The following is a 14,466-nucleotide window of genomic DNA, read 5'->3' on the forward strand; positions in this document are numbered from 1 at the left end:
ATGTAGCATCTGAATGTACAAGAATTCACTCTTTTAGGATGACTAATGCAGCTAGCCAAGAGTCAAGTCAGTCATGTTCTGTATAGCTGATCAACATAATAAAAGGCTACAAGGTGACTTCCTTATGCCATGTGCCATCAGTCCCAGGTCACAGGGATGTATTTCACTGTGGTTCTGTGTCCTGCCCCCCCTTCAAAATGCTCTGAAGGCTGAGGCAGGCAGAGAGGATGTTGATGACTCATTTTCCCTTAATTTTCCTCACAAGCTGTTTCAGTGAAACAATGTGCTGTCTCTCCATCTAAGCTTACCACAAACAGTTTAACACTCAAATAACTTTATGTCAATTCCTTTACAGTATCAACAGGAAAAAAAAGGCACGGAAAAATTTCTCACTTTAAGCATGTTCTCCTAACAACAGTTTGTACCGGAAGCCTCACCATCAGGTTAGCATCCAGCTACTTCTTCCTTATGCCCTTGGCTCCTTCTTGCTCTTGGATTTACAGATAGTAAAGGCCAGCCATGAGAATCGAGTCAGATATTGCTGTGAGATGAGATGAAGGACCTAGTCATGGAAGAACTTGCTCATTAACTTCATATGGGATGTGAAAAAGTTTAGATTAATAACTAGAATGGGAAAAAGGAAGGGAGGAAGCAAGAATGTGATACTTTGTCAGAAATGCTTCATAGTGATAGCTGAACAATTCAGAAATCCCCCATTTGGTCTGCTTTCCTTTGGAAAGTTTTTGAACCGTCTCCAGAAAATTCTACTGTGTTTCCACTGCTCCTTCTGTTACTGCTTTGTAAGCCAAGAATTTACACTGACACATGGTAATCCGGCAGGAACAAGTAGCTGTGGATCAGCAGGCTTGGAATTTTTCCTGCAATAAGACAGTGAATTTAGCCTGCTAGTTGTGAGATCTTGTACTTGGAATTATGTACTGGGAATTAATTTGACTTCCCTGGCAAAGACTTATTTCTCTATTGTATAGAAATTAAGTCAGAGAAGCCTAATTTGCAAACCTATGTAAGATACTACAAATTCTTCTGAAGTTAACTCAAAACAAGCATTAGGAGCTCCCCTGCAGCTGAGAAACTCCCTGCAGCAACACTCTGTAGTTGTGTAAGTCTTTTCAAATTTGCACCTAATGTTGGCAGCAAATGGGTTTTGCTACTAGTATTAACTACTGGACTTGTTGGGCTAAGTGGCTGTTAATGCTCAAAATAACTCAAAACCTTTCAGGTTTTGATTTCTCCAGTTCAGTCTAAACTACCACCTGCCAACTCTGCTGCCTTTTTAAAATGCTTGTTTAATTTTTCATCACCCCTTTCTAATCATTGGAGGGAGTGTAGAAAATGTAGTAGTGTATTGAGCCTCACACTCTTCAGAGCCTTTCTGTCCTGCTGAGTGAGGCTCAAGAGTTCTCAGCTGTGAGCAGGTGAGAGCTGTTATCCTGTGATGCACAAACTCAGGTTCAGGTGTGAACACACACTCACACCTCTATCAGCTTAGCCCAGAGTCTAAAGTGGAGTTAATGCTGGCTTTTGTAGCAGGGCCAGATGGGACCTGGTTCAAGAATGTCGCAAAAGTGCGGGCAAATGATAAAGCCTGACAATGAAAATCAAAGGTTTAAAATCAATCTGAATGTTTGGATTTACCACTCTTGTATAGCTGTGTTATTTTACAAATAGTATCAGGATCAGATTTACTTTACAGCCAGCATTAATTCACTTTTGAATCATCTTTTCACTGCAAAAGAAACTGTTAGTTGCTTAAACAAAATGTTATAGCAGAAATAGTAGACAGAGATTTCTCGATGAAATCTTCATTTTTTTCACATTGAGGGAAGGCAAATAATTTGAGATAATCTTACATTTTTTTCTCTCCTTAGAAAATTCTTTTCATTTTAGCATACAATTGTTACAAAATGCTGAAATAGTGCAGTGGAAATTATTGTACAATGATTAATGAAACTGATTAACGATCACTAATGATACTGATTCTCAAGTTTCGCTGACAAAAGAAGTCCAGGTTCCTGCCCTGGGCAGTTCTGTCCTAAACAGGGAACGGAGTTGATTGAAGTGGCAGAAACGCATCCTCCCTTTTCTCTCCAAAATGAACTTTCCTCCAATTCAGCTCAGACCAAGTGACAAAACTTGTGTCACTCAGTGTGAGTGGCGGCACTTCCACGCAAGAAAAGATCAAACTAAGGAATGCAGTTCCCTATTATGCCGTTGAAATCACAACGCCGGGTTACTGTCCCGAGGCACCAGCGACCCGGCCTGAGGTGACTTCTCCTCGCCGGGTAAGAGCAGACCCAGCCCCGGGCCTCAGCCCCGGGCACTGCCCGGCCCTGGGGAGCTGTGGGGCCCTGCTCTATGGCTGTGGGAGCCGCAGAGACCACGCGTTCCCAGCCGGGCTGGGCCCTGGCCCCGAGAGCTTTTTTTAACGTTTCTTCGGCCTTTCCCTCACCAACAGCAGACGGGGGGCACAGCCGCCTGCCTTCCGGCAGCCATTTAAGCTTTTCTGGGGTATTTCAGGACGCTGCTCTGGATACTACCTCTCCTCCCTACCCTATGCAGAGGCCGCAGCTACCAGTAGCTCGCCAGCCCTGTGCCCAGAGGGGTCCGCAAGACCGGGCCGAGCCACACCGCCCCCTCCCCCTCCCGCCTGCCCACTCCCCTCCGCTCCTCCCGGGGGCGGTGCGCGCTGACGCGGCAGCGCCGCGGCTTCTCTGCCGGCTGAGTCGCACAATTATGAGAAAGAGCCGCCGGGCCGAGGCCGCCGCCAGCGCTGGGTCCCGGTGCGGAGTCGAGCCAACGCTGTTCTTCTCGCCCCGTTCTCTCTTTAGCCTCCGGAGCGTTGTCCTCGCTCGGCTTCTCCCCACCCAGCCCTCCGCTGCTGCCGAGCTCAGCCCCGATAGATGGAGACAGGCCCCGCCACCACCGACGCCGAACCACGAGCAGGAGCTGCCCGGCGCGAGGAGAACCAGAGTCGGCGCCGAGACCCAGCCCGGCCCTGAGGAGAATGGTGAGGGCGGCGGCGGGGCGCGGGGAGAAGGCAGGGACGGGGGCGCCGGCCGCCGGATCAGACTTGTCCCAGCCGGCTGCTCCGGGTCCCGGCTGCCGCGGCCACCCTGATCCGCCTCGCCTCCTCTGGCCCCCGAGCTCGCCTCCCGCCGCCGCAGTCGTTCCTCCTTGCCCGCCTCGTCCGGGGTGCTCCGGGCGGCGGGGAGGAGGGACCCCGCCGGGCTGTCACCTCGGGGCCGGAAGGGGAGGCGCGGGCAGGGGCGCCTCAGGCCCGTCCGCGAGCGGTGCCTCGGTCCCCAACGGGCGGCGGGAAGCCCCGGAGCCCCCTCAGCCCCCGCCGGGCGGGCCCTGCCCTCCCGGAGCTCCCGAAATGCCGGGGCTGATCCCAGCCGCCGACCGGCATCTCGGGAGCCTCCTCCCGCCGTGCCCGCGGAGCAGCCCAAAGCCATCTCTGCTGCTGCCGGGCGGCCCCTGACCGGCGCAGCGCTCTGGGGAGCCGGCATTTCGGCGGAGGGAGGGAGGGGGTGAGGGACCTCACGTTAATCTTCGTGCTCTTTGCCTGCTGCCGAAATCCTTTACGGTCTTCTTTCATCCCAGAATCGGGACTATGTAGTTCTCTGGGATGCCGCAGTGCTTCTCTTTTAATCCTTCTACCTATTTAATTTTCATAGTTTCTACGCGTTCTCATATACAAAGGTGTGTATAAGCCTTTATGAAGAGGTTCTAGAAAATAAACGCGACTTTAGTTCCAGGTCCTTCTTCTGGCCGCTAAATGGTTCTTTATTCCTAGAAGTTTTTTCCTTAGTTAATATTTACGGAGTTAAGAGTAAGCTGTCACATCAAGTGCTTTCAAATGATTTTGAAAATTTAAATGTGGAGTGTAGATGTGTGGATTTCAACAGGCTACTCGAAACTTTTGTCAGATGTACTGTTTAATGTTAAATGGTGATGTTTTATTTCACAGTATATTGCTCAAAACCTCAGGAATTCATAGCCACGAAGCTTCCATTTCTGACAATATCTGTGGATTGTGCAGAAACATGTGCTTTTTTCTAGAATCTGCAAGTCCATCACTCTTCTAGGAAGAAGCTGAAAGTACAACCTTCCATTCTGACTTGAAAAAATACTTGGCATCTCCAAGTTGTGTGGTACTTGCTCTTTTCAACTGAAGTGGGTTTTAGTGGTTTTGGTTTTTTTTTATTTTTTTTTAATTTAAAATTTTTTTTGTTGTTGGTTAAGTGTGTTTTGTTTTGTTTTTTCCTTTTTTATATATTTTTTTTGTTTTATTTTAGTTCTGGGGTTTTGTTGGTGCTGACATAACCTAGAAATGTACAGATTAGTTTTAACCATTCTAGATTTTTAAACTGATCATTGCTCAGCAATTTTTTTTTGCAATGTAACATCTTTGCAATGCTTTATTCTTACCAAATTTTGAAACCCCTGCTTAACAAGTAGTTTGCCTGAGCTGAATATAGGGTATTTTATGCAAGTTCATTTTGCTGAAAAATTCCTCTGCTCCATGGCTATGTAGCAGTTTTGAAGAGTTGCTGGACAGTGTCCAACATTGAATCAGGAATTATTTTAAAGAGTTGTTAAGTGTGGCAATTCAGGGAGTTCAGTCTTTTTTAATGTGTCTGTGTGGGTGAGATAAGTGTCTGCTAGATAATCCTTCATACCTTCTGGTATGAGGCCATTCTTGAGTTTGCTATTTAAAGTGGGGGGAAAAAAGCCTTTGTGCATGTGGAACTGTTAAGGTTGATTTTTGGACTGTTTGTATCTTAGTTTCCTGATGTTTTACTTTGATATTTTAATTGCTTGAGCTCGGGAGTGGAAGGGTCATTTTCACTCATCATACAAAGGCACCTTGAAACATCGCCTTACCTTTAGCAGTTATCTCACTTGTATTTAAAGATGTTCTATCAGATTGTCGACCTCCCCCCTCCGTGAATTACCTTGGAGAGAAGTATTCCGTTGTGTTTTAAACTTTCACTCCTTTTCATGTCCCTCAAGGCTCTGTAACTCTAGCCTTGCTGCCTTACCTTTTTTGTCTTATCAGCCCTGCTTTCTCTGCTGGGCCAGTGATCCAAACTCCTCTTTCTCATAGTTATCTTTACTGCTTGCTGTGCTTCCCTTTCCTGGAAGCTTTGCACCAACACCCAAAGTTTTCCTGCTTGCTTCTCTTTCATGCCCCTTCATGGGGTGGGTTTCTGTTAACTGTTTTCTCCTTGTGGACAGTCATATGGCAGATGAGTATTTCTAAAGAAACCAATATTGGTTTGTACTCTCATAATGATGCTGACACAGTAGGGTTTTGCCATATTGATTTGTCAATTTTACACTAGTAATGCTGCAAGTAATCTCAAAGGGAATGTCAAAAAGTATGTGTGAGAGCAGGGAGGTGCTTTTGTAGTCTGTAATTTGTGTTCCTGATAGGATTTGGCATAGTAAGTTTTATTTTTTTCCCCGGAAAGACCCTGATTAGCTTAATTAGGAGTCTAATGTGTAGTTATACTGGCAGTGACACTTCCTAACTTCTGATACTGTTAGCATAGCAAACCCAAATTTGAAGTTCCAGTCTTTTAAAGACTTAGGGTTGGATTTTAAAATTGTAACTTATGCTTTGAAGAATCAAGACAATGAAATGATACTTCTCATGCCAATATACTTAGCCTGAAAAAATGTATCATCTTTTTTTATAAAACACATTTTTATTTCTTTTGGAATACTTCTCTTCCTTTAACCATGTCTCCTTTGGCCACAATATCTGCGTGCCACATTAATTTGCTGAAACAAATAACTAATTCTGGGGTTTTGTCCCTCCTTTTTAAAGGAAAACTGACAGTAAAACCAGTATGTGTTTTCAAGAGCTGATGTTTGTCTTTGAGGTCATGTTTCTTGTTTCCAATATGACTAATACTGTCTCAGGGCATTTTACCTTCATTGGTTGAAATTCTTGCAGCTGGCTTCAGCAGATAAATAACTGAATAAATTCACTCTTTGTGTATTTGAATAAGATACATGATTATTAAAGATAATGTCACTTCTTACCTCTGATACTGAGAAGTAGTAGTGGCTTCTGACAAATCAGTCTAAATGCTTTGCAATTTGTGCAAAAAATAGTCCGTGGTAGTGACTTGGCCTGCTGTAAAACTTGAACAAAGCTTCTTGCATGTTTTCTTCCTGTTCCCTGGCCTGAAACCTTTCTCCTCCATTGCATTCTTTGCTGTCTTGTTACTGTCCTTTATTTGAATTAATTCCATCTTTTTTTGCTTGCATAATCAGAATGTACAGGTAGTGGTTTCATGTTAATGTATTATGACAGAACCTACATAAAAAGTTACCTACTTCTTGATTTCTGCTATTTTTTTATTACTTTAGGCTTAGCTGTTTTCTGATTTGTAGATTTTATTTAAATATTATTTCAAGTTATAGAAAGCTAATCTAACAAAAGAACAGGAAAAGTAAATTGTACTGGCAAGCTTTGCTTCTTGCCTTAGCACATAGCAGGGCACCCGTGCTGCAGTGTGGGAGAGGAAGGAGGGAGGGAGATGTGTGGGATGTGCCTGGTTTGCTTGGCAGCAGCCAGTCAGTAATTCAGTGGTGTCTGCACACCCACCTGCACCAACTGGATGGGACCATAGACCCAGGAAGCAGTGTTTTGGAGACCATCACTGGTGTCCATCACAGCTGTTGCACTGAATGGCTGACTGCTATTTTTTGAGGAGCAGTGATGATTTTTTTACATTTTTTACATTTATATTTTGCTTAGAATGTAAAGTGGGTGTGAGCTGCTTACTCTACCTGCCAGATCTGCTGGAACCACGGTGCAGCTCAAGTTTGTTTTTTTTCTTGGGCAGCTGTAGTTCTTGTACAGAAGTAGGGACAGTGCAGGTTGTCAGATCACTGTAAGGTGAACAGGGGAAATTTCTTACCTCTAGTCTTTCTGAGCAGGAAAGGCCACTTAACACCTGGTACTATAATGAAATTAAAAAAAAAAAAAGAAAAAGCTATAGAGAAATTGGAATAAGTAACATTGTTATCCTTAACTCTGTAGGGGTTTTTTTTTGTTGGTTTTTTTTTTTTTTTTTTTAGTTTGGTTGGTGTTTTGTTTGTTTTTATTTTTTGTTTGTTTGCTTGTTTTTGTTTTGTTTTTTTTTCCCCTTCCCAAGAATTGTCTGGAAAGTGTTATAAAGGTGTAGGTAAGTACAGGCATAAAAATAACTGTTGCTGATTGTGGTGCTGCAAGTTCCAAAAAGCTGCTTTTTGAAAAGACTGGAGTATTTAAATGTGGAAAGTGGTTTGAGAACAAGTGGTATGAGGATATTGCAGAAAAAGTCTGAATTAAATGCTAATGTATTTGGTTGCCAACAAGTGTTTAAAGTATGTTAAAAAGCTGTCAGCACATTAGAGTGGTTTGGACTCGATTTATAAGTTAGGCATTTTTTTCCCCATAATTAAAGCAAAAGTTCTGATGTTACTGAGGTGGTAGGCTTGTATTAAACCTTAATTCTGGGAATTTTCCTGTCCTTTTAAAAAAAAATTCTAAAAGTCACATCAAAGTTATGGATTATTTAGTATATTATTAAGAGCTATAAATTTTTTCCTAAAAACTCTTTCAAAGCCATTCTAATCAAGCTGTTTCACACAATTTCTATAATCAGATTTTTAAAAATGTTTGAAATTTCTGTGTGAATGGCAAACATGCACTTGTTTTCAGCTGAAGGAGGATGACATTTGATCTATGTGCTACAGAGCTGTTGATTTTTGACAGCTGCAAAACTGGAATTTTTCAGGCCAATACAGTAATGCAGTTAGTACTCTATTGTGTGTAGTTTGACAACTGATGCTTTTGGAAGATGTTCCAGCTTCAGAAACCTCTATTGTAAACCCCTGTGAAGCTGTATTGCCATTTCATCTTCAACCTGTCCATGGAAATCACTAGTTCATATTCAGATACAGTCCAACATGAAGTGCTAATTTTGTTTTAAATGCTCATCATGGTTTTCAAAGAGCATGCAACTGGGTAATACACAGTTTCACAGAGTATATGCACACATCTACCTAGACTTTGTGTCTGAAAATTATGCATGTGTGAATCTTATCAATGTCTAGACTTGCTGCTAGTAATTGCACTAGCAATCATCTGGGGAGGCCTCCCTGAGCTGGAGAGTGTCACCCTGGCTGGGCTTTTTGCTTCCTAGTCCTAGATCCCAAAGCCTGGTGTGGTTGACTCCCAGTGTTACTGGATTCTGCCTTTGGTTATTTACTACCAATGAAATGAGATTTATAAAATAAGAATAATCTGTAGATTCTGAGAATTGATGTGTTTCTATTAAATCCTGGTTTGCTGATCTAGTTTTTGAACTGACGAGCTTTTGGGTGATTTTTGCTGTTGTCACTAGCACATTCCTGCTTGGGAATACTTTCTCAATTAAAATTTCAAATTAATCAAGATATTCACTCTTTCACCATAACATAGCTCTGATTTTCAAAGCCTGGGAAAGTGTCTTCTACAGCTCAGTCACTCTTAACACAATGGTCGTTGCAATTGAATACCACCCTTTGTTTTGTTACCTCTACCAAAGAGGCACTTATTTTCTTTATCTTATCGATTCTTGTCACCTTTGCTAAGAGTCTGAGGGAAACAGTGTTTTTACATCTGACTCGTTCTCTGACTCTGGGTGGAATTTTGCAAGATGTCCCTGGCTGATTCTTATTTTAATACCTGCTAAGTTTTTCTCTTTCTAGTAGTGCAAAGTGATAATAATATTATTTTTTTTGAAAGGCAGACTTGACAAATTTGACCGTTAAAATCTAAATTAAATAAATATTTGACAGTTATGCCTTCTGTAAATGAATTTTTAGTTGCTGTGTTAGGAATACTGTATTTCACAAGCACTTATTACCTAACAATTTCTAGACTTGGGGCACTTTGAAAACTGGTATTAATTAGCACTCCAGGTCTTCCTACTATTACTGTCTTCATTGACAATATAATTACCAAGACTGACCTGGAGTGCTTGCGGTGTGGATGTCTGTGCTATAAGATAATAATCTCTGATATGAGCAGGGTTGCTGTTGCCAGAGCACCTTTATTATTTGCTCCCAAATCTGCCAAAACTCTTTCTCAAGTGTGATTACAATGCAGTCTAAACTCACCTAAACCCTGTCTGTCACCCTTCCACCCATCCCTTTGTGCTTCTCTCTGTGCTCCATTACTGTTTAGGGAATTTGAATTGAAATCACCTCTTTTTTATTTAGTTAGTTATTTATTTATTATTAATTTGTTGGTCATGTCCCTGAACTGTCTCACCGTGTGACTGCCATGAATGCCAGTGCTGGTGTGGGGAGGATGGGATCATATGCAGAGGCTTAGGGAAGTGGGACTGTGGCACCCCAAACTTGACATGAGCTGTGAGGCTGATTTGGAAGCCTGCTCTGATTGCTTGGGAGTTGGCTTGTGCTATCATAGCAGTGTTTGGTTACACTGTTGGATATAACCAACACATAGCAGTGTTTGGTTATATCCCACACTACGTGAATGTTCTCTAAGTCTTACAGCCTTGTGTGCAGGCATGGATGGAGCTGCACCCTCACAAGTCAGGTTCTGCAGCCTCTTCCAAGAAGAGTTCCTAATTGTACTGCAGGCATGCAGTGGCTATGCTTGGACACTTTTGTATCTAAATTCTGGTTTACAGAAGTTGTATTTCTTGACCTTCTTTCCTGAATGTGTGCTATTGAATGAAAGGTAACTTTCTTACCAGATGTGCTGTACCTGATGTGCTGTCCCTGAGCTGCCCCAAGATGAGTTTGACCCTTCTCATTAAGTTACTACTTTTGGTAAACAACACAGGGCTGGTAAATTGTCTGGAGTAACAATGTATTTCTAGATTTTTTTCCCCCTCTGTGTTCTTAACATGTTGCTTATTTGCTTTTTAGTACTGTTCAACTTTCTCAGGAAGCAGAATGTCTTTCTTTGAGGTAGGAAAGAGCAAAGCTGTATTCTGATAATGTATCTGATAGAACTCAGCAGGGCAGCCATGTGGCCAGGTTCAAAGACTGTCAAGCTGATATACAACATAGTTAAAATTGCATGTATATTGGCTTTGTGTGGTAAGCTCGGTGTGGTGTACTAGTTTGTGGTAGAGCCAGTCTGAAAAGCTCAGCTTCCTTTCAAAACCTGTCCCTGTGGCTGCTGCCATTATGCAGGTATTTAGTCAGGTATAACTTCAGTCACCTGAATAGATGAAATTATGCATGTGCTTAAGTGACACATGATTGGAGCCTAAAAATACCAGTTGTATAATTATGCAACTGTTAACCAACTTTCTTTTAAATTATAAAAGTCACTTAATCTCCCAGAGTAGGTGCAGATAATGATATTTTAAATTGCAGCCATACCAGTTTCTCCTGTGTTCCCTGGCTGCACTGTTGTCTAAACTGTACTTTGCAGAATTGTGTTGAACATAAAATTTAATAAAACTTCAACTAAAGGGATCAGAATAGTGCACAGCTGAGGATGATCTTCTGGTGAAAGCATTTGAGAGTGATTGATCTTGAAGGAATTCCTGTTGATAGCAGTAGTGTCACACGAGGGACAGAGGGTGAATCACCACTACTGGAGCTGACCAATATTCTAAACCACTTTCTAGGAACTTAGTATTGTCTGCTGATGCTGTTTCTCTTGATGCAGAACTAGTTGGAAGAGGCTCATTCCTTGTGATTTCACAAGCTGTTGGTTTCCTGACTCCTTAGTTGTGCTGTTGAAAATGTTCATGGGATCACACTGCAGACTGCCCCACCTGGCAGCCCAGACAGCTCTTGGCCTGTCTGAGGGGCACTAAGCTAAGGTGTGGAGGTTGGGATGGACATTAACCTCTTCAACTGGCACTAACTGGATTTTCAGCCAGAGGCACTGAAAAGCAGAAATATCCCCTTAACTAACCTTTTGTCCTTTTAATTTGTGCCAACCTCAGAAATGCTCTTGATGAGGATTTATGCCTTTGCCTCGTTAAGCAATTGGTCTGTTTTATTCTTGGTTTCATTTATAAAAATCCTTGGCAGAAAAAGCCTTTTCTAGGTTTCAACTGTAGCAAAAAACAAAATTTGCATGCGTGCAGTTTTCTGTATAAGTCCTGCCTCTCTATGTAGAAACCTTACTTATCACTTAAGAAAGAGTCATGATCACAAAAGACCATATTGTTTCACTAATACATTTGAAACAGTTTCGGAGAATTTGTTGCTTATACAGGGAAACAGGGCAGATAACATCATGTATGTCCTGTTTCGGGCTGCCAGCTAGCATTACAGGTGAACGTTCTGCAGTGATGAAGGCTGCTAACAAGCAAGTCATTGTCTGCATCAGTCTGGTCATGCTTGGTGTTTTGTAGCCCACCAGAGCAATCCTTGGTACTAGCATAATGATAGCACTTTGCCTGACAGTGAACTTTGGGCTGCACAGTCTTCCTAGCATAGAAAATGGGCAACACTGAAGCTTTTCTGCCTTCAGAAAAATCTTGGGTTTGGGTTGTAGAAAAATGTCTACACACATATGACCAGTAAATAATCTGCAAAATACAGACTTTGTAGAGAGAGGCAGGATTATTCACAAAAGCCAGTGGCTAGGCAGTGAGTCCCTAGGCTTTTTCAGAGGAGACTGAAGGGGACTCAAAGCAGCATTCTTCTCTCTGTGGAGAGGATGTAGAGAAATTAGCACTGTGAAGATAAGATTAGTCTTCTTGACTATCCTCTTGGGTGCCATTACTGGATTTGTCAGGGTATTGCTGGCAAATGTAAAGATCTTGCATGTAGGGCAAGAACAATCTTCTGTAATTAATGAATTAGAAGTTGGGTTTTAATTATACCATGAATTAGTAAAAAACACCCTCAGTGGCAGATGAAAATGAATGCTATTCTTAAACCCAGGGTATCTGCTAACCTAAAATCTGACCTTAGGTAAAATGTTCTTGTTTCATTGGCAGCTCTCCAAGAAATAAAGTACAGCTCTCTTCGCTTCCTCGCCTTCTTGAACATCAGGATACAGGTTCTTAAAAAGAATGCCTTTTTGTGTGACAGATCTGTTTTCTTTTCCTGGGTGGCTAGAGTAAGTGTGTTTCGGGGGATTACTTTGATGCACCTTGACAGTGTACTTAGCTGTTGTGCTAACCCAGCATTCCTACTGCTGCCTAAGGGATGTTCTCCTTCCCTTGTTCTCACCCTGATCAGAGCCCTGTGGTCCTTTCCTGTGCTTTTCACTTTGCATCTGAATCGGTTCCTTCTGACATCGGAGCTACCTGCTCTTTTTATCCTGGGAACAATGTCCTGGTTTAGGGAGCTCAGTCGACTCACAAAGGGCTAATGCACAACTGCTGGTGGGAGGGAGGTGGCAGGAGAATGAGTGGGAAGGCAGAGAGGTAACTGACTTGTCTTCTCTGACTGCACCCTTACTGTATAATTTGAAGAATTGCGTCTGTTAAAGCAAATATTTCCCTTATGTTTCTTGCCTTGGCTGTTGCCAGGACCTCCACCTCCTTACTGTTGTCTTTTGTTTCTCTAGAATGATAGTCTGTCTTCACTCCTTCCCCCCTGTGGGCCAGAGAGGAGTCTGATAAATAAGTCCAGTACAGCTTAGGCAGGGCTTTGTGCCACATACCACTTAGCATTGGTGAGTTTTACTGGAAGTGAGTATGCTGGAAGAAATTATAATAAACAGAAAAGATTTATGAAGTACAAGGAGTGTTGTGATCTCTCAGTATAATTTAATTAGTTGTTCCTCTGTCCTGCAACAAGAGTAAAAATTACTTGACTTGTAAAAATCATATATTTAATTTTTGAGTTATTATTTAGGCTTGTGGTATGTAACATAAACGTGCTGCAGGTAGGTCAGGTTTTTTTGTAACCTGTAATTCTTTATCAGCATTTGGTGGAAGAGCTGAAAAAAATGTTGTTTCTTTGATCTGCTGATCACTGATATCATTGTGCAATAAACAAATTAAGAGATAAGATTGAGACAGTAAGTAGTACATCCTAGGGAGCTACCTGTGCTGTGTTGTTACGCTTTCAGTTAGCAGTCACTTGGAATGGATCTCTTCTTTACATTTCAAATATTTTTCCTTGAGTTGATTTTCCTTTCATGTTTCATTATCTCCACTAGAGCAAAAAGGGAGTTTTTCTGCTTTTTTTGTAATTACTGTCCAACTTGGTGAAGCAGTATTTCAAATCAGTGCAAGTGTTTAATAAGATCTCTGAGCTTTTGATTTGGAATCTGAATACTCAGACTGGGGACTCGAGTTTGATGAGGCAGCCCTGTAAGTTAAACACCAGAAGACATTCTTATGTTTCCCTTTGCATTATAGCCAACCAGACCTAGGTTTAAATCAGTAGTTAGGAATTGGGATGCCTGTACTTGTATCTTAATTAGCACTGCTGTGTGCCTGTATGTGAAGAATGGTGTGATAGACAATTCTGTGGTACTTTTAGTAAATGGTACATTTTTGTAGCCTGCATATTGACTTGGAGATAAATGAATGACCTTTAGCTTTCTCACAATGCATTGCATTGTGTTGATTTTACAGCTGACTTTATTATTAAAAAGAAACATTAATGAAGAGGGATATAAGAACATAGTTGAGACTTTCAAAACTTGCTAATAATAAGATGGTTGGCTGCTAATGGGAAAATTGGTGTAAAAGAATATTTCAGCAGTTGGCATCAGATTGTGCCAGAGAGCTCAGTTTTTCTGTAAGACTAGCCTCATGAGAAAGCAGCAAAATAAGGCACAGTATCTCAAAGAACTGTTCCTCTCAAAAGCAGAGTGGAAATTTTTAAAAGTGCCTGAATAAGCATTATGTATTATATCAGACAGTAATTAGCTGCTTTCACATTTGCCTAAATAAACCCAGTTACGTTTCTTTGTGCTTTTCTAGAGTAAACAGAAACTACTTAAATAGTTTTAGTGGGGAACTTTTATCTTCTGATAAGCATTTGGGTACATGGATGTCTCCAGAATGCTGTCAGGCTACTTATGCCCAGAGGTGAGGGCTGCAGGCAGTGTGCATTGTTGAGCAACTGCAAAGCTAGTTAGCTCTGTTAGGAGAGCTCTCAGTCGTTTTTCTGCTCTGAGATGAGGTACATAACTTAAAGTTGGATTTTTATTTATCTATTTGTTTGTTTATTTTTACTCACTGTTAAAGTGAACAAAGCCCCAAATCTGTTTCAGGTGGCTCTTTTATTGTGTGTGTTGACAGGCATTTTTCCTAATATTTGTCATTTTGATTAGAAAAATGAATATTTTTTTTCCTGATACTGTGTATAAAGATAAGTTATGTGAAATGTCATCATCCACAGCAGTGGCCTGGTACTGTCACTTACTTTGCATGCCCACTGGTATGCTCTCTTGCATTTCACCCGTTCTATTCTATTCTTCTTGGGGATTAGGGA

General features: G+C 41.7%; 1 protein-coding gene across 1 annotated transcript in view; it reads left to right on the forward strand.

Moving 5' to 3' along the window:
- Positions 1-2,767: 2,767 nt before the first annotated feature.
- TRPM7 (transient receptor potential cation channel subfamily M member 7) overlaps positions 2,768-14,466 on the forward strand; it is a 54,584-nt gene continuing 42,885 nt past the window's right edge. The window contains 1 exon segment of the mRNA XM_030456735.1: positions 2,768-3,028. Within this exon segment, the coding sequence (XP_030312595.1) occupies positions 3,026-3,028 (3 nt within the window). The 5' untranslated portion in view covers positions 2,768-3,025.

Source organism: Calypte anna, chromosome 10, assembly GCF_003957555.1.
Source record: "Calypte anna isolate BGI_N300 chromosome 10, bCalAnn1_v1.p, whole genome shotgun sequence".
Taxonomy (NCBI): Eukaryota; Metazoa; Chordata; class Aves; order Apodiformes; family Trochilidae; genus Calypte; species Calypte anna.